Here is a 26,865-nt window from a genome sequence, read left to right on the forward strand (position 1 = left end):
ATGTAATCAATAGAATATTATTAATGAAATTTATTTTCCAATCTTCTTATACTAAGTCTTTGAAATCTGGTGTGTATTTTCCACCCAGTGGGTTCTCAAGTCAGACTAGCCACATTCAAATGCTCAGTAGCTATGTGGGGTTGCTGGCTACCACGCTGGACCGTGTAGCAAAAGGCAATAAGAACACGAGGTTTTTGAGGAGACAGGGGCTTTCAGTCTACAAATACTACAGTCTAGGACCAGCACTGTCCAAGGCACAGGTCTGTAGTTTTAAAAAAGAAAAAAAGGAGAGGGGGGCTATGGAGTACCTCTTATTGATTTGTTTTGACAATAAAAAAAGCCAAGAGTTTGTTCAATGAGTCTGGACTAAAAATGACTGTCTGGCAAAAAATACGTAATTATGCTAGCCTAAAATGGCCCCTTCCCTACGCAATTCTGTGACGTGTAGAACAGCTACCGTCCTAGCAATCCACGTACACTCTGAGAGGCAGCAATGCTCTCCTGGGTCTCTGCATGAGACATGTCCATAATCCTTTCTCATACTGGAAGGAAATAAGCGGATTTAGCCACCCGAGCCTGCAATCTCTAGACAGGCAAGAAAGAAAAGTCACGGAAGGCTTCTTGTCACGGAGACAGAAAGCCTTCCCGGAAAGAAGGAAAATAAAGTTGGGAAATCTGAAACCAAAATGCTTCCACGAGCTCTATGCAAACCAGAAATGACACCTTGCTGAATTCTTTCTCATAGCAAAGAAGTCACTAAAACTCATCCTCTCAACCTTGACTGGCAGTCTCAGCCTCCGTTGAAACCACATCACATAATCTCCATCGAAACAAAGCAAGGTGGCCAGCAGTCAGCTGCTCAGTCTCTATAATAAATTCTCTTGGTATCTGTTAATGTCCCATTAGAGTAAACACTATCCACAGACAGTTGTTATACTATTATTTGCTTTCTATTTACATTTAAACCCACTTCACTGGGGAAACAGGTTACTACCTTCTTCACAATGAAGTGATTCTGTTCACTGCCCATCTGTGTCAAGTTTCAACAACTTCAGTGAACAAAACCAGTCACCTGAAATTGCGAAATTAATTAATCAATCTGAAATGGGAATCTGGTCAGGCTGTTTGAAGGTCTCATAGCTAATACAGAACACTAAGTGGTCTGAGATGCAAACAAAATTGATCTAAGGAACGCATTCTTCAGACTGATAATAGCACAAATTTTATTGAAGGGATGACCACATTTCCCTTTACTTCCTCGAATCACATCAATATTAAATTCATGGCCTTTGAATCACTTCAAATCCAAACTCTAAATAATGTAAAATTACTTTAGCAGAGGGTTAAAGTCACTTTTAATATACCTCATGCTTTCAACTTTTTCTGCAGTTCCCATTTTTCTCTAACATATGGAGGTTCCAATCAATTGGAAATAGACAAAGCTTTCAAGAAAATTTGAAAAGATTAATGTGGTTTAAAGGAGGGCTTGACATTACTGAGGTGATTTTCTAAACAAAAATCATCAGAGTCTTTCTCCCCATACCTTTGTTAGTTCTAATAGATTTGTGAAGCCTCAGGAACTCCTCTCCTTTAGTCTGGAGACTGGGAGACCTTTTTTTCTTTTTCTTTTTAAGTGACCTAGTACATCTTATTTTTTTCTCAGTACTTAAGAACCCCAAACAGAAAATAATGCTGATCTGGGAATAAATTTTCACATTGAGAAATGAGAACAGAATCCTAATCTCATTTATAGTTGATACTTAGACCTGCATACTATCCTTAATTGGAGCAAGACTCTATTATCTTTACTACGAAACACCTAGCTAAATCCTATCTTTAGTCATTATGTTTCAATTCCGGCAGATGTGCAACAAAGGGGAGAAATCTAGCTATCTGTGACTAAGTCACTTGTGTGTGCTAACGTCACATACCAAGGGCAACAAGGCTTCTGGCAGGAAACCCCTGTCCTGCTTGGGCAGCATCCATAACCCTACATCCTCTGGCTCTCAGGGCACTTGGCCCAAACCTAAAGGGCAGAGAGAGAGCTTCAGGGTTCCGATGACAGCTGGTGCTCTGATGACAATGAGCTGGTGGAAAAATCAAAAAGTTTTAACATGCAATCTTCTCCAAAGATGATTAGGCATAGAGCACTGTCAAAAAGCAACTCCCAGAGACATCTCCTGGTATCTAAAGAAAACAATATTGCGAAGGCAGAAACGGCAGATGCCTACCTATTAAAGAAGAGGGTATAAAGAGCCTACTAAATTGTCGAAAACAAGTTGCTACTCCCTATCACAAAATTAACAACTATCAACAGACCAAGAGCAGGTAGTGAAGGCTGCCTTCAGGACCTCTGTGCCCACAAGCTGGCTGAGCGGCAGGGACAAAGCACAGTGGAGGACTAATGCGGTCCCATGCACACAAGCATACGGAACACTCGTTCGAAAGGGACAATGGAAGACCTGTGGGTTTGTTCTTGGAGGTCTGGGAGACAGGGAAGTTGCTTAATGGTGGGTACATCTATCACTACGGCAGACAGGTGGAATGCCATTCAGAAGGTACCACCCTCCCCCACCACCAAAGAAAATATAATACGGAACCTCCTAAAGATATATTAGAGACACCAGAGCCTGATCACCCTCTGAGCATGGTCCACTACACACGCGATCTTGTCCCCATCTTCTGCCAGATGCAGAACCATCTATAGGGACTTTTTAAGCGGCCTCCATTTTCAGACCAGGTCTGTGTGACATGCAAAGATATACACAGTTTCTCTGTTCTCGGTGAGAAGACAAACAAACAAACAAACAAACAAAAAACTTGTCATTTTAAGATACCGTGACAAAGAAAGCTGAGTGCACACAAAAACATTCCACGGTGCAGCAGCATCTACAGCCAAGAAGACTCCCGGACAGCCCAGAGGCCAGAGCAAATAGCTGAGGGGTGCTGGCTCCCCAAGCCTGAGGGAGGGCACGGCAGGGCCACTCCAAAACGAGGCTCTCGCAACCAACCTGTCTTCTCAGCAAATATGCTTATCTGCGCCGAAGAGCGTTCCAACTAACAGCAGTGCTATAGGAGCTCTGGAGGAATTGGCAATCGATCTGTAAATGTCCAACATACAACTGGAAAAACACGTGAAAGAGAAGAACACTGCAGGGACCGACATACCTCCATATCTGGCCTAAACTTATCTTCAAACACAGCCATTGCTGCCAAGGAACCAGAACCTGAAAGAAAAAAGATGCATTTTTAGTATATTTACCAACTCCCAGCTTCTCCATGTCGAGTTTACTTTGGGGCAGCAAAAATGGCAAAATACGCCCAGCGTCCCACTCAAGCGCGGTGTAAATATTAATCCTACAGGGCCACATAAACCAGGTAAACAATGCTCTTCAAAAGCCTGAAGTCACACTTACCACTATCTCGGGTAAACCCGCAACTGGCCCAACATCCACCACTGACAGGAGTAATTGTAAATTATTCACAATAAAACGCTGAAGCATGAAAATGAGGTTATGGGGAATTTGTATTTTTTCAAAAAAGTGAATGGCACATAATTTCATACATCCTACGCTGTTGAGACCTGTGCTCCACAACTGTGCCTTGGCAGGCTGCTGGGTACAGCACTAAATACCAGGCCAGTTAGAAAGAATAGATTGTTTTAATGAGCTGGCCCTGGTAGAGTCACCTTGACACACGGGGAAGAAACCACAGCACCGGCAATGGTAATAGGCCTGCGAGCCGCAGCCACCAGGTTATTCCGGCTTCAACTGTAAAACACTTTATTATGTGGCATTTATTTGGAGCTATTATTTTTAGTTCGCACTTTGAAGAGTAACAGCTGAGTAGACAAAATGACAGACAAAGAAACAAAAATTTATTATCACAATAGCAAATGGCTGAAAGGTTATGCTGCATAGATATTAACAGACAGCAAATTCTCCCTACAAAAGTAGGATATAAAGGCATTACAAATAAGCGTGGGCCCCCTTTGAATGAATGTAAAAGGCAGCTCAGCACTATTTGAAAATTTAAACTTGCTTTGTTCAGAAACCAGAGAATCTTTAGAAAACCATCATCTTGTCTTTACAGAGTCCTGGCAATATTTCAGGATACTGTACTTTTGGAGAGAGGATAGAGTTGCCCACAATTTTTTACTCCAATTAGAAGATTTTTTTGGCATTTATTACTTTTTAACTTGTTTTGCATAACACTATCTATTTAGCTGGGTCACAGAGAAAACCATATTTTCTATTTAAAATGATTTGTGTACATCGCTTGACCACCTCAATGGTTTTAGCAAAGGAAAAAGGCAGCGATTAAACAGTTTCAAATGAGGTGTCCTGCTGATTTTATCAAGTCTGCTGAATGTATAATGAAAAAGGAGAAGCTGACAGCCACGCTGCATTGAGAAAATACAGACTACCTTATCTGAACCATTTAAGGAGGTCCAATTATAGATCAAATTTAAAGGGTAGAAACAGCAGATTTACAGACACAAATCAACGAACATGGTAATCCCGATGAATATGACAGATACTCCTGTTATGGAATATTGCTGTGGTTGAGGATCATTACCTTCCCAGCACCGGATACATCACATCTAAAGCAGTAGGAAGCGTCAAGTGTAGACCGGTATTACAAGCAATGACTATTCATTTAGGCTTGGGAGCAAAAGGCAACCCCATTCTCCCCTCTTACCATTTTTTTTTCTCCTTAAAAAAAAGAGGGGGGGGGATCTAAAGAGATATTAAAAGCCCTTTGGAAAGGAGAGAAATTAAACAGCTATAAAACCAGTGCATCCAAATAAAACCAGCAGGTAAGCAAGAGCAAATTCACCAAAGCCAAGCCTCTGAATTTCGTTAATAAACATGTCCTTGAAAACCTGAAAATAGAGTCAAAGTCCACCAACGTTCTGTGAGTCACTCGTTTACTCTGAGATTCAGGGATCAAGAAGAAAAAGTAACTCCAGTTTTAAGGCCCAGGTGAGAGCCAGTCTTGGACTTCAGTAAAAAGACAAGCTGGTTCTGTGCGGAAAACAGAGGCCAGCTCTCATGAAGAAACAAGAAAACTGCAAATAAGAAAATCTCGGAAGAAAACATTTCTAGACACCAAATGTGCCCAAGAGCAGCCTTGCCTAATCCAATCTGGCTCAAGCATCTCCCTCTGAAAAGCTACAGGTAAATGTACCAGAGGCCTGAAATAAACGTTAGGACAAGAACTTTGTGGAAAACTGTAATCAATTACTGTATAAGAGAAAACTAAGCTTAAGCTTACCTTAAAAGACATTTTTCCTTAAAAATTACCAGCCCTGTTCTTTTTCTCTCAGGTCACCCTTTCTTTGGCAGTTCACCATAATAAACAGGTTAATTTTACTCTAATTTTTCCTGGGCACATATATTTCCTTCTGTTTAGCTTCATCTAATATTTTAAAGAATGAAAAGCACTTTCCTCTCAATGTAATAATTCTTCCCTTATCAAAAATATTATTTTTCCTGTTAGGGAACAATGCTGCAGGCAAAATTTCTATAAGCAGAAATTATGTACTATGTCTAAACTGTTGCCCAAAAAAGAGTCTCTTCAGTGTGGGGATGCTTCTCACATTATCAGAGAGGATGACTTTTTTTTCAAGAGCTGGAAGCTGCAGGTGAGGTCAATGTAGAAAGGACACGGGGGTATTTATCCCGCTGTATTTCCACTTCCCCTTTCACACCACGCCCCCAACACACACACTCCAACCTACAGAGCACAGTCATGGTATGGAGAAGTCTTCTGGAAAGCAGAAGCTTGCTAAACTGCCTGATTCTGCTGCTCCGGAGATCAAAGATAAGCAGACTCCAAATAAACTTGAAAAGAAAGGGAAATTCAACATTAAAAACAATTTCTAAATCACTTGCAAATTAGCTCCTGCTCCCAGCTTTTTAGGAAAGGAGGACTCTGGCGCCCCCTTTTCAGAAATCCGTGGAAGCGCTAGGAGACAGAGAGCCGTAGACTTTTTGTCAACAGGTTTCTAGGAAACCCTGATCGTGTGTCGGCTATTTAGAAAACTGAAGTCAGAATTTCAAAAATGACTGCAATTGCCCAAAGTGGCCAGAGAACAAGATGCAAATCCTCACATAATTTCAAGGCAATGCAACTGGGGGAAGGAACAGAAGCTGGCCATTCAAAAGAAAAAACAGATGGTAAACTCCAGGAGACCAGTATTCTTCAATAATTTCACTCAGGTTTCCTAGATCTTGCTTCCATGCCACTTAAAACTATATACAGTAAATCACCTAATGCCACACTAGTATAGCATCCACGGACCGTCAAAATGTTTAAATATCATATCCCATTTGTAAGCCACAGTAATGCCCTGATACATTCCATTATTTCAGCATCAACCTACCCAAACGTGGCACTTCCAAATCCGAAACCAAGGCAAACGATCTTCTAAGGAGCATTTACACTGGTTTTCTATTCCAAAACCAAGGTCACCTTAGACAATTAGTCAGAAGTACCTGGCTTCCCGTTCAGGAATGCATGAACAGAAAGGCCAGGAGACGAGGGCCTCTGCTTCAGACAGCAGGCATGTCAGGTGAAGGAAACACAGGTCAGAGGGAGGATGCTTTCCACAAATGCAGGATGGGCTCAAGGAGCAAGAGGTGTGAGGCCTGACCTCAAAGAGCTTATCTAACAGCAGGGAGGAGAAGGCAGCCAAGGAGGAAGAAACCAGGGCACACTGAGCACCCGCCATGGGCTACGCATCACGTCATGCCATTCAGTCACCCCACTAAAGTGGTAGAGCTTCTTGTCTGGCATTACAGAATAAACACACGGCAGGACTCTGTCTCAGGCGTGACCTGAGGCAGTCACCCTCTCCTACCACAACTGGCCAGAGCAGACGTGCATGACCTTCCACGATCGGGTCTCTGTCTCCCTCGACCCCCTCCTCAGCCCTGACACATACACTTGACATCCCACCAACATAAAACTGATAGTAATTTCCTAAATTATACCACTTCAAGCCAATCCCACCTTGGCACATGCTATGCCCTTTGCCCCCTTGACGGTCTACAGGATTCCTAGTCACCTTTCAAACCCCAGCCGAGAGACTGCTTCTTCCCACAAGCTTTCCCTGACCAACCCCCACCATGAGGGTTCATATCTGCACCCCCATCCCTAGCGGTCTCAGGCACACAGCAAGCACTAAATAGAATCTGCTGAATTAAGCCGGGCTGATTTGAGGACACCTGTCCAAATGAAGGAGCTGGGGAAAACTCTGAGCTGGCCCTGAAGGAGTGATGATAGCAATAAATGCCTTGATAAAGTGGAAAAGACATTTATTGCCTAATTTACCATACTGGGGTGAATATAAGACAAACTCAGATGTGAAGCAAGTTCAGTGTTCAAAAGGAAAAAAAGGCTTTAAACCCACAAAACCATGTCATATTATATGTCCTGGTCTGGTCCAAACCTCTGTGATACCACAGGGGTAAAATGCCTTCCGTGGGCTCCTGCATTTTACTAGACAGCCCGTCTCATTCGTAGTCTCCATGTAGCTGCTCCTTAGCAACCTCCACCAAGGCTGCCTTTTGCAGCCCACCCACAGTTGCTGAGTAGCCAGTGTTGCTTCCAGAACGAAGCTCTTTAAAACAGAAAAACGAGGTGCGATCAGTGGCCAGCTTTTAGAAAGACGATGGTGCGGAGCACCTGGGTGGCTCAGTTGGTTAAGCGTCCGACTCTTGACAGCGAATGAAGTCATGATCTTGCAGTCATAAGATCAAGCCCCGCTTCGGGCTCTGTGCGGACAAGCAGGAGTCTGCTTGGGATTCTCTCTCTCCCCCTCTCTCTCTCCAAATAAATAAATAATAAATAATAAAAGAAAGAAAGAAAGAAAAAGAAAAGAGAATGGTGCAAGACATAGTGGTGGCTCCCTATCCACTGACTCACCTCCTGCACCCACCGTATGTCCCTAGTTCACCTCCCACCTCCTCCCTGCTCAACCCCTTGGGACTCCCAAACCACCCAGCAGCCAAGCTGTGGAGACAGGGATGGGGGAAGGATACAGAACGCAGCCCTCTTCCGCCTGAGGGGGCCAGGAACTGCCCTGCGCTCCCTGATCCACTGCAGCCACCAGGTGGGTACCACTGCACCCTGGCTGCTCCTGTTTGGTGGCCATTAAAAGAATTCCTCCCACAACAGATACCTTGTGGGGTCCCGGAAAGCAGGTCTGCTCCCCATCTCTGACTGTCGGGGCCTAACCCGCTTCAAGATGACAGTGGGGGCCATCCACACTGCTAACCTCCAGGAGAAGGGGGTCCCAGGCAAAAATGCCAAGGGGCCACACCTCCAGCCAATCTTTTAAAATGAAGTATCTGCTCTTATTAACAGCAGGCCACTGGTTTGGGTGGGGGGTGGGGGGGAGACCAACTTCTGTAAACAATGTAAAATATAGGCTGTGAAACTCAGGAAAATATATGCAACATGTAGGGCATCAATAAATAAAAAGGGCTCACAGATAAAGAACACCAATATACCAACAGAAAAAAGGACACAGCAGTTGACAAAAAAAGAAAAAATGTGACAGGCCTGTACATTTAGAAGCACTGTTCAAGTTCACTAGTATCAAAGAAATATGAATTTAAATTAAATCATTTTTTTGACTTTTACATTTAACAAAGATTTAAAAAATAATACCCAGGGCTGACAAAGGTGTTGTGAAACAGGCAAATCTAACACACTCGTAGAAGCAAAAATGAATAGAACTTTTTTATCAGGCAACTTAGAAACATCAATCAGAAAGGATAAAGTTATACATCTCCACCAGCAATTCCACTGCTAGGGTTATTTTAAAGAAATAAATGGATAAGTACCCAAATTATGTATATAAAAAGATCACTGTTTAGAATAGCAGAACAAAAAACAAAACACTAGAAGTAAACAATCAGACAATAGTAAAAAATAAACAATATTATGTATACAGTCATTAACACAATTATTTTTTTGGCAATAAGAAGATGTCCGTGATAAAATATTCAAGAGGGGAAAAACATGTTCCAAAGCAATGTTAACACAGAAGCTTCTATGACACATATTACACAAATCTAGAAAAATATAAGTCAAAATATTATGCTTATATCTGAGTGATACTATTTTGTTTACTCACATTTTTTTTATTTTTCTACAAAAGACCAGACATTACTTACAATTTTTTAAGGTATAAACTTGGAGAAAGTAAGAATTTGACATGGTACAGGGATGGAAAAAGCAAAAAGCAAAAGCAAAAACCCCAAGATCTTGCCAGCTGTCACCATCATGCTAAGAGCAGCAGCATGCAGCTGATTCCTGAAATTTGTGTCCAGGGGCCTGAAGGTCAATCCATGCAGGAGTCAATACTTTCAAGGAACGACAGCAATCAATCATCTCAAACAAATATACACACCGTGTCTACCACCGTCCTGAGGAGGGCCTCCTTAGTACGGCCTTCAAGGTAAAAGCATCTTTATCATGAAGTCCTCTAAGCAGATCAGCCCCAAGCCAGCTCCCACTTATCCAGAAGTCTACACTGTGGCACACAAATCACTAAACAGACCACAATAACACAGTACACATAGTGTTTAAAAAATTTCAAAGCACAGTCCCGTTGGTTTTGTCTGCTCTTCAGACACGGCAGATCGGAGTAGTCCCATCTTACAAAAGGGGAGACAGAATCTAGGAGGTGAGGAACTTGCCCACATCACATAACCAATCTGATTAGCAAATCTGGGATTTTGAACCCAGATCATTCTGATGCTCCTTCCATTCCACCACGTGGCCTCTTACGTAGCAAAACCAAACGCGTGAAATCGAGATTAACAAGTAAGCCTGGAAACAGCTATATTTTCTTAGCTCCCCACTGCAAAAAAAGCATGCTTTCTAAATTGCTTTTTCTTCGGATTTCAGCAGAATGATTAGCACACATCTGGGTATGGTTAATTTGTGTAGTTTTGCTTGGAAATTCAAATGGGATTGAAATTTTAGTTAAATGTTTTAAATGATTAAACAGATGCCGTTCACTGTTTAGCAATGCCACTCAAGAACCTGTTCTATTTATTTTAAAACAAGCCCATTCAAAAAAATTTTTTTAATAAAAAGAACAATGAAATTAGTCTCCATTTTCTAAAACCTCTGAAGGTATTTCTGATCTTAGCTTATCAGCATTAGTACTTCAGTGAGTGCGACCTTCACTTTTTCAGAAGGAATTCAGGACAAAATAGGAAGGGTATCAAGAAAATTTTACTATCGACCACTTTTACCTGTCCTGTATATTCAAAAACACCTGAACTGATAGAGCTTGAGGGCAGAAGAATTTTGTTAAAAAGCCATGAGATGTTATCTTCATAGTGTTCTTTAAAGCACGAAATCAAACTCAGCAATTCTAGAATCTATGTTTTTAGACATGCTGAAGAAATTAAAGACTGAAAGAATTTTCTAAAACCCAATGCTCTAAGTCCAACTCTTAGAAGGAACTGAAAGCCAGCAGGCGGAATTTGCTTTTTTCTAAGAAGGTCTATGCTCACAAAATCCCAGACGGGCAAAGGGGAAAGCATTTACTGAGAGCCTTTTAGGTCCCAGACCCTGAACTCAAGCGATGTAGGTATTTCCTCTCTTTACAGGCAAGGAAACAGGCTCAACTAGTAAAAGCAATACAGTCAATAAGAAGTGGAGCCAAGATTCAAGCCCAAGTCTCGTGGCTCCACGTTTCAGAAGGGCAACTTCCCCTCCTTCCTTCAAACAAACCATCCCAGGAGCCCGCCAGGCAGCGGGCTCAGAGGGCACACTGCTGCGCAGGAGGGGGCACAATTCGGGCACTTCACCGTCTGCCCCAGCACATCACTGAGGCGCTGAGAGCCCCGCCCCGCAAGGCGGCCAAGCTGCTCCAGGACGCACCGTCACTCCGAGCCCAGTGCGACTGTCGCCCGAAAGCTGCAAGTATGGCAGCCACGCCGCCCCGGCCTTAGCTTCCACCGCCGTGCAACGTACAACGGAGAGGACGGCAGAATGGATCTTCCTCACTGCGTGGCTGGGAAGCTTGAAGGACACAGAAAGCAGAAGGCCTGGCACTCAGGAAAAGCCCAATAAAAACTAGCTATTGTAATTACTCTAAGACAAAGTCCCCGTCCTCCAGGAGCTATTTTATATAATCATCCTCAACAAGTTCCAGGGTTGGCAGTTTTAATGGAAACAGAGGTCTTCAAAATTTCTTTTCTCAAAGTCATGAAGTTCTGACAGGCAGCCGGAAATGGATTTCTACTGCTTTTCCCCCAAATCAATTTAACCAGAGCTTTTCAGGAAAAAAGCTGCTCCTTCTGCTAAGGAGCGGTCTGTTTTAAGTGCCCAAGGACCTGTTTGCCACCGTGGCCTGCCAAGGTGTAAGATGTATGCAGCGATAAGAGAGTAACACACAGAACATTCTAATCCATCAGTGTCAGATCTCCCAGACAGAGTGCTTACTCACACTTGCTCATTGTTAGTCAACTGGCTACTCGTCCCGGGTAAAATTCGGTGCTTTCCGCAGACCCATGGGTTGGGATCATTTTTCACTCCGTTCCTGTCTACAAGGACTAGTCTCCCGGTGTTAGTGCCTGCTCTGGAGGCCAACACTGCCAATGTATGAAGAGCTGATTTATGAATATAAAGCAATGTTGGCGCTAGGGGACCACATTCAGCCACTAGAGAGCAGTGGAGCACCTCACATCGCTCGGGAAAACCCAAGACACCGACTTGAAATGGTTTAATTGTATGCGTGCATTTCATTATAAGTCCTGGCCAAAAGCTTCCAGGCGAGGCAGGCCAAGCAATCAGACAATCTTGCATGGGTTGCTGAAATCCAGATTTGTCCTTTGTCAGCATAAACAGTTTAATTTGATGTTTTCACTCCTGAGTAAGCACTGAGTATTACATTTAAACCCCTCGTGAGGGGAAAGAATGCTTCCTTTTCATCAGCAAATGTACCTCAATGTCAAAGAGTCTACCTTTTATTCCCAATGAATAAAAAAAAAAAAAATTATTCCATTTAATATGCTTAGAAATAGATTTTTAAAGCATCCGACATTTTCACTCAAAAACTAATGTCCCAAAAAAATGCAGTTCCTTTTCTAGATATAGTCAAAAAGGAGTTAAATTTTACTCTAAGTAAGTAATTTAAAATGCCACTTGAAGGAAACAGGGACTTTTTTTTATAACTGCAACTGCAACATCTCACTGACCTGACAGGCTAAAAACACGAATTCTTAAGAAAAGACTAAAATCAGGGCATTCAGGCCTCAAAAGTGAAAGTTTCATTAATGTATTTTTAAGAAACGCCACGATATGAGGATGGAAATGGTTCTCCTTCCAACAGAGGAGCCACCTAACCCTATGCTTCGGGGATAAGACAGAGGATGAAATCCTCGTAAAACAGGCCTCTCTCAGTCTCCCGCAGCACTAGGCCCCCCCAGGACACCGAAGCTCACTCAGCACCGTGGGCGCGGGGCACCCACTCCTCCCTCCTGCTGGAGGAGCTCAAGGCAGTCCGAACGGACAGGTCTTTCACAGGCATCCTTCACTCTGGTCCACGTTTCAAAACAACTTCCCAAATTACAGGTTGTCCCACTTTGCAGGCCTTTCTCAAGTTTTCATGTCCCTCAGACCCTCAAGGACCAAGGACCACAGAGTTTAATCATTTGTAAGACACACCCGGCCTGAATCACCAGGAAAGGTTTATCTGGTCCACACAGCCTGTGCGCAAATAAGAAATCCTACAGGGTGGAAAAAATGCGCAAAGCACCGTTACATGTATTTTCTCACTTAGTCCATCTGGGGACGAGCTGGTTTTACCTCCATTTTATAGACTGAAAAAAACTAAGTCCAGACAAGTGAAGGAACCTACCCAAAGTCACACAGCTAGTCATGACAGATACGGCTGACAGCAAATCCCTGCTCTAATGAACTCCACAGTGAAAAGTGTTCCGATGCATAAAATGACTTTCCGCTTAGTCTGTCTCATAAGTGAAAGACCATCGAACACTAGGTTATAAGAGAATAAAGGCCCTTTTCTGTAGCAGGGCCAATTCTGGCCCACTTCTGAAACAAGAGCAGGTAAAGATGAATTAGTTAGCCTCACTCCCTCTGCAGCAGGGTTTAAAGCAAAGAAATTAAAACTGCAAGGGCTGCATTTCACTGTTCTGAAGAGTACAGGCTGGCAAGGGCTGAAAGCTGGCAAGGGCTTTGACTTGGGGGTAGACGAAGGACTGAACTCAAGTCAGAAAAGACTTTGACGGTAAAATGTCAGAGCAGGAAAAAAACAGGTGGAATAGCACCCTACGTATTAATTCAATTTTACCTAGAGGAGACATTAAATATTTTTTTACACGGAACCAAGAACAAAGTCCACTTTAATTAGAAAAGATTAAGAGCTGCGGAGGGCTGGCTAGATAACATTCCCTGCAACAACATGATGAATTTTAGAAGTAAACATTTTTTCTCTTTTTCTTACATAACGGCACCATCTATTGGCTTCATATACCACCTTCACAGTAACCAGGAATCAAGATGCATGATCCCACTTCCATGAATCTTTGGTTTCCAGTGGTTTCGTTTCCTGGTATTCCACAGCAGCACAAATGTAAAAATATAAAATCCATGCATTGCACATTTTAAATCCTCTGAAATGCACCGTACTTAATCGAAGCAAGGAAAACTGCCAGAGAAATCTTAGTGTACAGAACTGCACACAGGGAATGTATTAGCACTAAAATAATCAAGATATCGTGCAGTGAACACCTTCCCTGGGCTACGAAGAATGTTTTATGTATGGTTTCCCATGGGAGAGCTCCTCTAACCCCCATTCTACAGATGAAATCAATGCTCATGGTCAAAAGCTAGTAAATGTCGGACTTAGATCTGAACCCAACTGGACTCCCACACTACCTCGAAAAACAATGTCAAGAGCACCAGATGCACAGAAAAATACAAGGTTTCTTACGGTGTGTTCACACACGACGTGACACTGCAGCATCCCAATAGCCCTGGGACCTTCCCAAGTCAGAAAAAAAAAAAAAAATGCAGTTTCTTTTTTGAAATGAGGGACTTGGGGTTCAGAAAGGTTAGGTGAGCAGCCCTGGACAAGGAGGACTAGGACTGAGCCAGGGGCTCCGCCTTTCTCTAGGATTCTAGGTTATGCCTCAGGTGGTTTACAGAAATGCCGCTCTGAGAAGTCCCTAGCTGTCTGACAAAGCCCCCAACAGAATGGGGTGCCGTCCACTGCAGAGCCCCTGACCTGCGGAAAGCAGGGTCTGAGCATCAGTCTAGGACTGACAGAGACTCATGTTTGTGGAACCCCTACACAGTCACTCAGCCCACACTATTAGGAAAAGACTCCCCAGCAATGCTGGAGCCATGAAGTCCACACGGCCTCCGAAACGACTTTTACGTAGGCCTATGAACCACATGCGGTGATGCTGAGTCCACACCTGATTTAAGAGTTGAAAATGAACATAGAAGCAACAATTGCTGGGGCACCTGGGTGGCTCAGTTGGTTAAGTATCCCACTACGACTCAGGCCATGATCTCACAGTTTGTGAGTTCGGGCCCCACATCAGGCTCCATGCTGACAGTGTGGAGCTCGCTTGGGATTCTCTCTCTCTCATTCTCTCTCTCTGCCCCTCCCTTACTTGCACTTTCTCTCACTCTCAAAATAAATAAAGTTTAAAAAATTTAAAAAAGCAGGGGCACCTGGGTGGCTCAGTCGGTTGAGCGTCCAACTTCGGCTCAGGTCGTGATCTCGCAGTTTTTGAGTTGGAGCCCCACGTCGGGCTCTGTGCTGACAGCTCAGAGCCTGCAGCCTGCTTCAGATTCTGTGTCTCCTCCTCTCTCTGCCCCTCCCATGCTCATGCTCTCTCAATAATAAATAAACGTTAAGAAGAAAAAAAAAATTCTTTTTAATAAAAAAAGTAAAAAAAGAAGAAACATTTGTCATCTTGCAGTGCACTAATTTGATCCAGAGCAGGAAAATTTTCAAAATCAAGTCATGTGGAGATATCAAAATGTCTGCACAAAGGTTGCACTTTAGTGTAAAAATACGCAGAAAATGGCAGGTCTGAATTCCCTACTGATGTTCCAACTTAATTCTAAGACTCGTTTTTTTTGCCCACAAGGTGAGACATCCAGTACGTTTACTACCCTGTCCCAAATCTTTTTAATTGCTAGGGGGCTCTGTAAACTGGGGCTTGAGAGGTACATTCCAGTAATTAGGAAATCCTACAACCAGTTTACCTAGAGATCAAATTTTACCTGGATGGCCTTGGCAGTGACCCCAAGTCTTCCCTAATGGTGCATACCAATGTTTATTCCTTAAGTTAGTATTCCTAAATTGTCCAAGGGCCTCATTTCCAGGAATGTCATGCTTGAAATTGTATTCATATTAATTCTTATGTGAATAAGTGGGCAAAAATAAAAATTTTATATACCTTGCCAATGCCGCTGCAAGGAACACTGCCAAACTAATAGCAAAAGATGGTCCCCAAGCTTCTCCTGACACTACTTCAGTTTGCCTAATAAAGAAAAGCTGGCAAGTTAAAAGAAAAAGCTAATTAATCTGAGAATTAAAAGAGCCCCCATTTTGTCTATAAAATATACAACCCAAACCCTTTTCCCTTTCTTAATAAAGAAAAATCAAAGAATCCTGCCTGGCTTTCAACAATCACACTAATCAATCACCTGCAGTCTCTTGCAAATTATTCTCTTAAAAAAAATAATAATTAAACAAAACCTAAGGGGCCCTCTCCTCTTCTTTGAGAATGCACCAAATCACATTTGGTCTGGACCACATGCCACACACCATTCACAGCAATAATACGGCCAAGGGAGAAAAGTCACAGAGGCTGGGGTCCCCATCCCAGTTCACGCACACCCTGGCTGTCTGCCGTGAGCACACCTCTCTGAGTCTCGATTTCTGCACCTGTGAGACAGGGACGATCGTAGCCACTTCACAATGTTGCAAAGATTCAATCAGTAAAACATCTCACGACTGCGGCAATGCAACGGGTAAGCTGCTGACTGAACGTTGCTGTCATTACGGTCAACATCACGTCCACAAGAGGTTTTAGGACAGAAGCTGTCCAAGGGCCACACCACAAGGAATTGGATACATTCTTCTCCCAAGTAAATCCTGAGGAAAGCAAGACCTCAGAGAGGAGCTCCTGGACTCCGTGCTCACTAAGCTGTGCCAACATGTTAAAGATGCACAAGACAAGACAGGTGTCTTCTATTCCATGTAAATTAAGAGTAGCCTTCAGGCACCTGGCTAGTGGCCAATGCAAGCCCATGGGTAGACAAAATTTAGTCACCCTTGTCTTACGGGTAATTTGTAGCTTCCAGCTCTTACTGTCAAACCATTCAGGGAAAAAAAAAAAAAAGATTAATTACAAAGTTTTGTTATTTCTTGTAATAAAAAACTCGTAACTTAACTAAAACATGGGAATTTCCATGAAATACTCATTTTCTCACTTAAGCTACACTTAGGAAAAGCCTCAGTTCCACAGTGGATGCTAATGCTGCGTGGGACATCTCGTTCAGGAAGGCCTTCTATTGTGTCTGTAGTTTGACGTTTGGTTTATAGCTCACCCCCAATAACAACAGGTTTGAACCGTATGGGTCCACTTAGATGTGCATTTTTTTCTGATACAGGGCAGCACTTTAAATGTATTTTCTCTTCTTTAGGATTTTCTTAATAACATTTTCTCCAGCTTACTCTATCAAAAGAACACAGTACATAATACATACAAAATATGTGTTACTGGACTGTTTACGTTATCAGCAAGGCTACCGAGTCACCAATAGGCTACTATGTACTTAAGTGTTGAGGGAGTCAAAAGTTACACACAAACTTTTCAGGGGCACCTCAGTGGCTCAATCAGTTAAGCTGAGGTCACGATCCCACAGTTCACGAGTTCAAGTCCTGTGTCGGGCTCCACACTGATGGCGTGGAGCCTGCTTGGGATTCTCTCACTCCCTCTCTCTCTCACGCAATCAACAAACATTAAAAACAAAAGTTGCATGCAAATTTTTCAACTGTGCCCGGGGTGGAGGGGGTTTGGGGGGTGGGGGGCGGGGGGCGGAGTGTGTCAGGACCCTCAATCCATGTCCTGCCCCTGCTGTAACATGAATTAAAACGAGATCCACCAAATTTTGGCCATTGCGGGGTTTTTCCCTCAACATCCAGCTCCCTACCCTCTCAAAAAAAAAAAAAAAAAAAAAAGAACTAAGGAAAGGAGAAGGGAGGGAGGGAAGACGACCCCAACGACTGGAAGCCAGAAGAACTGGCTGGTTAGGAAGAAAGGCAGTGCTGCACCTGCCATCGCCATAGGGAGAGACACGAGCCAGCCCTGCTCCAAAGGGAACGATGGCTAAAAGCAACTTAAAAAATGACAAACACCAAGCCAGGGCAGTACAAAAACTATGTTTTACTTTATATTCTCTGCTAAAGCATTCCTCTTCACAACGGACTTGGATTGAAAAAAATAAAAAGCATGCTGTCTTGGATGGTAAAACTGTATAATTTTTAAATTTTTCCTTTGATACTACAAAGTGGTTTCAGCAAATACCGTTTTTAATATGCAGGATAGAAAATCCGCACACAGGCAGTCGAAAATAGGCAAAACAAATAAATGCCCTTTGGGAATCTGTAGAGGTATTTTCAGTATTCAGAAGCAAGGCTTAATAGCTTAATGAAGTAACATCTGTAAGAGGTAAAATCAAAGCAACCGTGTTGTACCAGGGCTGCCTGAGCCAGAAGAGTCCAGATCTCAGCTTTGCCGCAATAACAAGCAAGTTACCACTTAATCTGAGTTCAGGCCTCTCGTCAATAAAACAGCAATTGCAGCATCCCTCGCATAGGATTTTAACTGAAAATAATGTGACAGCACTAGAGCGCTAGGAGACTCTGGCACAAAGACGCTTTAAATGTGAAATGATACTGACTTTTAAAGGAAAAAAAAAAACAACCTTACCCCAATGCTTTGTGCCATTCTCTCACAGTGGACCTCAGGCCCCCCATATGCACCACAACCTAAATCATAAATCAACTCCATTCCAAGGGTACTGGAAACTGTTCATCAAAAATAACGAGTAGCTGAGGTTTCTAACGCTAAGTTTCAGATACTCTTTGACACAAGCCAGTTAGCGAATCAGAAAATTATTTCGCCATCAAATATTCACTGAGTCACACAGGACTCTGGGGCCCTGGAGGCAAGACAGATTCTATGCTCTGAGAGATTTCAAACATTCGCCAAACATTCGCATGCGTGGAAGGGACAAGAGCTGGGCCGAGCAGACAAGGCAGGAATCCTGGAATGCCCCGAGAGGGACCTGCTAACCCAGCATGGGGCAGTCACGAGGGACTGGCTTCTGGGCTAGACCCCGGATGAGCAGCAGGAACACTGGGGGCAGAAAAGGCCTTTCGGAAGGAAGGCAGCACTACAAGAGCGGGGTGGAGGAGCCAGCCCAGGGGAGGGCGAGAGGTACAAGGTGCCTCAGTTACAACAAAGGCCTAGGGGACAGGTAGAGGAGGAATAGGAAACGAGACAGGAAAAGGGGCCTACAGCCCAACTGGAAGGGAGGTGACCCCAGGTGAAGGAGCTAACTGCGCCAATGCAGTCAAGAACCAGGAAGGAACCGGCATTGAGAAGTCAGGAGAGGATGGAAGCCAGACGCCTGCGATCTGGTCTAATGGTCAGCTGGTTACCGAGGGCTCGCTGTAAAGACAGTGGCCACCGCTACTGTCACCAAACCCGGCCACACCCTCAATATTTCTGGCCAGACACAATCTCCATCTCTGCCTCAGACTCCCTCATGCCAATCCTCCTTCCGACAGCCGTAAGACTGCTCTAACAAGCAAACCTTATCCCATCCTTCTCTGGCGTGAAAACTTTAGATGGGAACCTCCAGGACAAAAGCCAAACAACTTGGCCTCTATCACTGAGACCCTCTCGGGCCTAGCTTTCTAGTCATACCTCTACTCCACCTTCCAGAAGGTCTTAGCTTCAGCTCTGCCCCCTGCATTGAGCACTCCCCCCACCCAGAGCACTTGCCTCACCCGTCCAGCAAACTCTGGCCCTTTAGTTCCTCGACCGTACAGGTCCCTAGTGCACACAGGGCCTGAAGTCTCTCCTTGGGGACAAGGAGCAGGGCAGGAATTCCTGGCAAATTTCTACTTACCATTCAGGTCTCTGCTTACGTGCTACGTCTTCCCATCTTTCACCCATCAGACTGGCACAAATACCCAGTGTTGGTAAGGTTGTTAAGAGAACGGCAATCTCATTCTCTTGGTGGGAATGTAAACTAGTACAATCTTTTCCGAGGGCAATTTGGCAACAGCTCTCAAAAAGCAGAATGAGCTATATGGCCCTTTGCCACTTTGCTGGGCTGATCAGTGGCAGTGTGTATAGTATGACTCCCTTCCTATTCTGGGGAACCCCACCCCCTTAGGAGCGAGTGACCAAACTTCACCAATTAGAAGCATCCCTGCCCCCCCCCCGCCCCAGCCAATAAGGAACTCTCCGGCAGTGGTGAAAGGGATGTCAGGAAGAATCCATTCCAGAAGAGTCAGGGAGGCTGAGCCAGGCCCCAGCAGCACCTGTGGCCCCAGCACGGTCTGGAGCACTCTGTGCTCGCCTGCGGCAGCCTATGCCACAAAAGGATTTCTGACACTGCTCGCGGCCCCACATCCAGCTCCTGCCCTCCCAGCTATTCCATGAGCCACCTACTATCCTTTCCAACGTATTTCTCTTTTCCTTAAATGATCCAGTTATTCTGTCGCTTGCCACAGAGGACCAGGAACAATACATACACACACCCTCATCCTGAAATTCCACTGCTAGGAATTGATCTGAAGTACAGAAATATGCATCAATAGAATAGGTTAAGTCCTAATACAGCCATATAATGCATTTCTATGCAGTTGTCATTGTGATACAGATCTACATGATAAAGAACTTCTTTTGTGCTGATAAAGAACCTCTCCAAAACAAGTTAACAGTAAGGGAACAGTGTGTTTGGTATGACTTCATTTGTGTATCTTTAATCGTGACAGACTGATACAGATACATGAAGCGGTTTCATAAAACATTATCTGGAAAAAAACACCAAAAAAAACCTTAAAGGTGGTTACTTTGGAGGAGGGATACGAAACACACTTATTTTTCATGTAATATCCCCACTTGAATGTTTTGTCATGTTCGTAAATTACTATCATTAGAATATGTTTTAATGTCACTTGCTCAGTAAGGACCTCCCAAACAGCCATTACCCACATATTCCTGCCTGTTACTTTCTCGTATTACTGTTCTTTTCCTCCAGGGCACTTAGCACAGGGCATTCTTTCAGATGAATGTGTACTTACTTTTTAAATTCCTGTCTCCCACATGAGGCTCTAAGCTCTGAGGGCAGGTGCTGTGCTGACCACTGTATTCCCGCACCTAGCACAGTGCCCAGCACACCGTGAGTGCTAAGTATCTGATAGATGAATGAAGGTAACTCATGCTTCTTTTAAGATTCTGTTCATGTGAAGCAAAGCTTTTCCTGAGGTCCTCCCATTTCCATGTGATCCCTTCTCCCTCGGGCCTCCACTGGCCTTTCTACCTACTGCCCTTGTCAGTTCATACATCTGGTTCCCTCACTACACTGCGACTATATCGAGGGCAAAGATCCACGCGTTCATCTCTATCTGTGGAGCCAGCCACAGTGCCTAGACAGAGAAGGCAAGAAATAGTTGGCACATAAATGAACAGATGAACAAACTGCAGCTCAAAGTAATCATTTACTCGTGTATTAATCAGATGTTACAAATGTCTGCTCCTTAATCTGGTCTTTCGCGGTAGCAAAAGCAGACTCTGTAGAGCAAAGACCTCTCAACAGAAGTAGGCCACGTTGAGTTCAGGCTGAGGAGCATCACCCCGGAGACACGCTAGACTTGGAAGAACAAGTTCACTGTCGACCGGGAGGGAGAGTACATGTGGCACAACTGCCTGACTGCTCACTTTCAACAACTTTTCCTGAATTCGGGATTGGGCTCAGAAGACAAATTACTACAGTTCAAAAGCAAAAGAAACCAATTTTCCCAGCTTAAAATTGAACCTGCTTTGTAACAACGTTAAATTTCCTGACTGTGATGATTTTATCAAGGTAAAGGATTCAGAGATGGATAATGGTGTCTGCTACTTACTCTCAAATGATTCCACACAAAAAGTTAACAGTAATAAGGTCTGAGAAAGCGAGAACAAGTGTCCTAAAATGTTAACTGACACATATGAGTAGAGAGTACATAGGACTGTCCATTGTACATTACTGTTACTTTTCTGCAAGTGTGAAATTCTCTTACAGTTAAAAAAAAGAAGAAAAGCAACTACTTAAGAGAAAGAGCTAATTCATCTTTACCACCATTTAAGGGCATCAATCAAACAGGGAGAAATAAAAACAGTACTTTGATGGAGATAACAAATATATTTGAATAAAGCAGTTCCAAACAATTCTAAAATTGCTGTAAGTATCTTCATTTTAAAATAATTACAAAGACTCGCCCAGATGGTATCTGGGGGTAAATCATTCTCCCCAGCAAACAGGGAACATCTGTTGTCTAAAAACCTTCTAAGAGGCTAGAGAGCACAATGGAATAGCAAGGTCTCAAACTGGCAATTTCCAAACTATTCAAGGCAGTTCTCCTAGCTCTTCAGAGCCAAGATACCAAGACAAAAAACCTAAGAGGTAAACAACAGCTGGAAAAATACCAGCTACACATGACCTGTTCAAATTTCTGCACCTACACAATTTGACTCAGAAATTTAACATAAAAGTCATAATTTGAAAATCCCAATTTTATCACTCCTTTGTGTGTAAGTGTGTGCACGCACGTGTGTGTGATCATTAAAAGCAAAAATTACTCTTGGGGCGCCTGGGTGGCTCAGTCGGTTAAGCGTCTGACTTCAGCTCAGGTCATGATCTCACAGTTTGTGGCTTCAAGCCCCGTGTCAGGCTCTGTGCTGACAGCTCAGAGCCTGGAGCCTGCTTCGGATTCTGTGTCTCCCTCTCTCTCTGCTCCTCCCCCACTAGTGCTCTGTGTCTCTCAAAAATGAATAAACGTCGGGGCGCCTGGGTGGCGCAGTCGGTGAAGCGTCCGACTTCAGCCAGGTCACGATCTCGCAGTCCGTGAGTTCGAGCCCCGCATCGGGCTCTGGGCTGATGGCTCAGAGCCTGGAGCCTGTTTCCGATTCTGTGTCTCCCTCTCTCTCTGCCCCTCCCCCGCTCATGCTCTGTCTCTCTCTGTCCCAAAAATAAATAAACCTTGAAAAAAAAAAAAATTAAAAAAAAAAAAAATGAATAAACGTTAAAAAAAAAAATAATAATCTTGATTAGCCTTTAGAGCTAAATACAAATGTAGAAAGCTAGTCTGAAAAGAGTAACCACTATTATAGACGAGGCATTTGACCAGATGCTTTATATATATTACTTCTAATCCTTACAACCTGGTGTATATGGTAGATATTATTGATACCATTTCACAGGTGAGGAAATCGAGGTTCAGAGAGGAATTAAATGCCTCTGATCTCTCAGAAATTAAGAGGGGCCCCAGTCACCCTCGCTTAAAAAAAAAAGTCAATGCATGTACTAGACGTGTTCCCACCACGAGGCTTCCACTCTAACTTCTCTCCGCTGAAACCTGACCCTGAGGCCTACTTTGTTCTATTTAATACTATATTCTGACTTCCACTCCCACACTCCAAAGCCCCCTTACCCTGCATTAATTTTTTTAACCTTTTGTTTTGAGATGATGGTAAATTCACATGCGGATATAAGAAATAATACACTGGGTTTCTATACGGCCTCGACCCAGTTTCCCCCAAAGGTAGTATCTTGTGTAACTGTAGTACGGAATCACCTGCATAACTTTTTCTCCTAGTATTTATCACTTTCTAAAATATTAATATATTCATAACAGTCGTTGTTACTGTCTGTCTACTCCCACTAAAATACAAACTCCTTGCAAGCAAGAATCTTTAACTTGTGTTCACTGCTGTATCCCAAGCACCTAGAACAGGGCCTAACCCATAGGAGGAACTCAATAAATGTTGCAGAATGAATCAAAGCACTATATTGCCCGGGCTCCTCTAATAGGAAATAGCCCAGCTCTTTAAGAGACCACCTTGGCAAATAAGAGGATTCTGAAACATCAGGGAAATGTTACACTCACCCATCGTGACATAAGGCAACTTATCAGTTGATCCATGAGGATAGATGCTGTAGAGGTGAGGTCCAGTAACATCTACTCCCCCCAAAACTAGGGCTGCACCAATGTAACCTTGATACCTGGTGATCAGAGTATGTATAAGAAAAAAAAAAAAAATGAGTCTACAATGCATCACTGTAACTTACCCAAAAGCTGTATGAGAAGTCAGACAACAAAAGGCTTTCTTACACTGCTACTGTTTCATTAAGTGGTTACTGTTTGATGGGAACAAAATGTGGACTGAAGGAACATGAGTTGGAACACCACTATCAGCCCATACAGACTCAATTGTGTGAGGCCCTCCAACGTGCCTATTTCCTTAGTCACAGAACTCCCTTTAAAAGAGGATCATTCTCACTTTAGAGAAGAGAAAACGAACCCAAAGACCTTAAGTGCCAGCCCAATCTCTCAGAGCCAAGCTTGGCTTACTCCAAAATGTATCGGCACCCTTCCCATCACACCTCTCAGTGATTAGCAGATAAGCTACTTTCAAAGTGAACTCTGAGGAGCGGCTAAACTCAAGCTGTTCAAATTCTCAACCTCACCTCACCGCAGCCTCACAGGAAGATGGCTCATGTCAAAACACCTTCTCTTTTGAATAAACCCACAAAATTATAATCATAGATATAAGCTCATATTGGGTAAGAGAAAAATATTTCATCATACATGGAAGTGAACGGCGGAATAACTCCACAATACCCTATAAAACCCACTGCTGCTGCCCACAGGATGAAGCTACGCCTCTTCAGGAACATGGCGGGGGGGGGGGATACCTTTCCCGCCCCACCCTACCTCCGTGTAATTGTGCACTTATCTCCTCCTCTGTGTCCTTTATCTGGTTGGTTTTCTACCTCTACAGATTGCTTTCCCTGTATTTGTTCCATTTTTTACCATTAGAATTGCTACGCTAGATAAATGTGCTAGATTTAAAGCCCTCCACTATGTGCCTTTAGCTCTTGGGGAAGAAAAATGAAATGAGCACATGCTGAATTTGCCTAATAATTGTTAAAACTGATACAAATAAACACAAGAAACAATCAAAGCTCTAACTATAGACTGAGACATAACTACTCATCACGAAGTGCTCTAGGTAACCAGAATAGTCAAGTCCAATATTTCCCCCATGCCTGACTAGCAAACTGTTCTTTCAGAAAGAATCTTCCAGGAGCGCCTGGTACAGCATGTGACTCCTAATCTTGATCTTGATCACTAGGTATAGAAATTAAAGAAATAAAATCTTAAAAAAAAAAAAAAAAAGAATCTTCCAGTTAGAAGTGAAAAATTAAAGAGCAGGAAAGGATTTTAAAACAGTCTTAAAACAGAGGCCCAGGCAGAGGAAAAGAAACAAGTCCTAAGCCACATGAGGTAATAGCAGGGTCAAGACTAGCTCTCTGGGCTCTGGGATAAGGAGGGGGAATTACCAGACCCACCACCCCCAGCAAGGTCCAGTGCCTGACCCACTACCCCAACTGCCCACCAGACACAGTGTTTACATACAGTCAACAATAATCAGTTAGTTCCCTTCCAAGCTAAATATAACCTCTGTCTGATGTCTTTAGAAGAATCTAAAATACTTTGGCAAGTTATTGTAATCCTCAAAAACTGACCCAGAAACGCTACTTCCAGGAATGAAATTCTAAGGATATACTAAGACAGATACACAGAAATAAATGCACAAGGATGTTTACTGCAACAGTTTATGATGCCAAAAAAGCGGAAACAGAACTAGCTAAACAAACTGATATATATAGCTATGCAACAGAACACTACACGATCCAGATCTGTGTGACGTTTTCTCATACACTATTTTTGTTAATTTCAAGTTTTTATTTAAATTCTAGTTAACATATACAGTAAAACTGGTTTCAGGGTGTGCAATTTAGTGATTCATCGCTTACATATAACACCGAGTGCCCATCACAAGTGCCCTCCTTAATACCCATCACCCATCTAGCCCATCCCCCACCTATCTCCTTTCACCAACCTTCAGTTTGTTCTCTATAGTTAAAAGTCTCTTGGGGCGCCTGGGTGGCTCAGTTGGTTAAGCGACCGACTTCGGCTCAGGTTATGATCTCGTGGTCTGTGAGTTCGAGCCCCGCATCGGGCTCTGTGCTGACAGATCAGAGCCTGGAACCTGATTTGGATTCTGTGTCTCCATCTCTCTGTCCCTCCCCACTCCCCAAAACAAACAAACATAAAAAAAAAAAAAAAGTCTCCTAAGGTTTGCTTCCAACTCTCTTCTTTTATCTCCCTTCCCTTATGTTCACCTGTTTCTTAAATTCCACGAGTGAAATTATATGGTATCCGCCTTTCTCTAACCGACTTATTTCACTTAGCATAATACATTCTAGCTCCATCCACGTGGTTGCAAGATTTCAATGGCAAGGTTTCATTCTTTTTGATGGCTGAGTAATATTCCATCGAACATATATACCACATGTTCTTTATCCATTCATCAGTCAATGGACATTTGGGCTCTTTCCATAGTTTGGCTATTTCTCCTACACTACTGATGGTAGTGCAACTTAGTACAACCTTTCCAAAGGGTGGTTTTGGCAGTATGTATCAAAATGTTCAACATGCATACCTTTGACTCAATAATCCACTTCTAGGAATTTACTTTAGAATACAGCCTGAGAAATCAATCACACAAGTAAGTACCTAAAGGTTCTATGTTTCAAAGGTTCATGGACTACCTTAAAACGAGCAATATTGTTAAAATTCAAAAACTGGTTAAATTATGGCACATCTAGAGAATGGAATACTGCGATACCACCAAAAGTTACTACTGATGGGTCATAGACCCCTTTGAAAAACGGATTCATATTGTGGAACCCTGACCCCATAACAATGTACACACAGGTTCTACTGTTTTGGGAGGGTTACAGGTCTCCAGAACACCTCTGTGGGCTCAAGGTAAAAACCCTTCTACTACTGGGAACAGCAATCACGATATACTATTATGAGAACAGGTCAGTTACAAAACCACACACGGGATTCCATTTTGGTAATAAATGAGCACATAAGCAACAGTATAAAACGTCTGGAAGAAATAGTTCCCAAAGGTTTACAATATCTGTGTCTAAGTAATGAAACATCAGGTAACATTTACTTCCTTCTTTTCACATTTCCACTGTAGGAATTTTTTATAATCATCGCATGTTACTTTTACAAAAATTGTTTCAAAGGTGATATTCATTTTGAAATGCTCCAAATGGAAACTATGCAACATGAACTGGCAGATGGGAAGATTAGGTTGTATTCTAGGATAGAATATACAACTATGATCCCATTTTTATGGAACAAAATATGTATTAGTAAATGGAAAAAAAGCTTGAAAGGCATACAGGAACCTGCTAGCACCAACTGCTTATGGGTAGTAGGAACTCAGATAATTTTTGTATTTTTAGTTTATCTCTTATCTTCTGTCTTAAGTTTTACTGTGAACACACACTAGTAATAAGGAAGGAAGCAAAGAAGGAACAAATGAATGGGTGAACAAACAACTTAAAAGAGTGGGAGTACACACACCCAACCAAAACATGATTCTCCCTGAACTGTAAAATCTTTATTTTTTCCTTTGG

At 43.0% G+C, this 26,865-nt stretch overlaps 1 protein-coding gene across 2 annotated transcripts in view; it reads right to left on the bottom strand.

Annotated features, from left to right (window-relative positions):
* PSMB7 (proteasome 20S subunit beta 7) overlaps positions 1 to 26,865 on the bottom strand; it is a 59,003-nt gene that overhangs the window by 26,464 nt on the left and 5,674 nt on the right. For both annotated transcript variants that reach the window (XM_045468939.1, XM_045468938.1), the window contains exons 5-6: positions 23,246 to 23,361; positions 3,169 to 3,227 (exon numbers count right to left, since the gene is read on the bottom strand). In XM_045468939.1, the coding sequence (XP_045324895.1) occupies positions 3,169 to 3,227; positions 23,246 to 23,361 (175 nt within the window). The remainder of the gene's footprint in view (positions 1 to 3,168; positions 3,228 to 23,245; positions 23,362 to 26,865) is intronic.

This window comes from Leopardus geoffroyi, chromosome D4 (assembly GCF_018350155.1).
Source record: "Leopardus geoffroyi isolate Oge1 chromosome D4, O.geoffroyi_Oge1_pat1.0, whole genome shotgun sequence".
NCBI lineage: Eukaryota > Metazoa > Chordata > Mammalia > Carnivora > Felidae > Leopardus > Leopardus geoffroyi.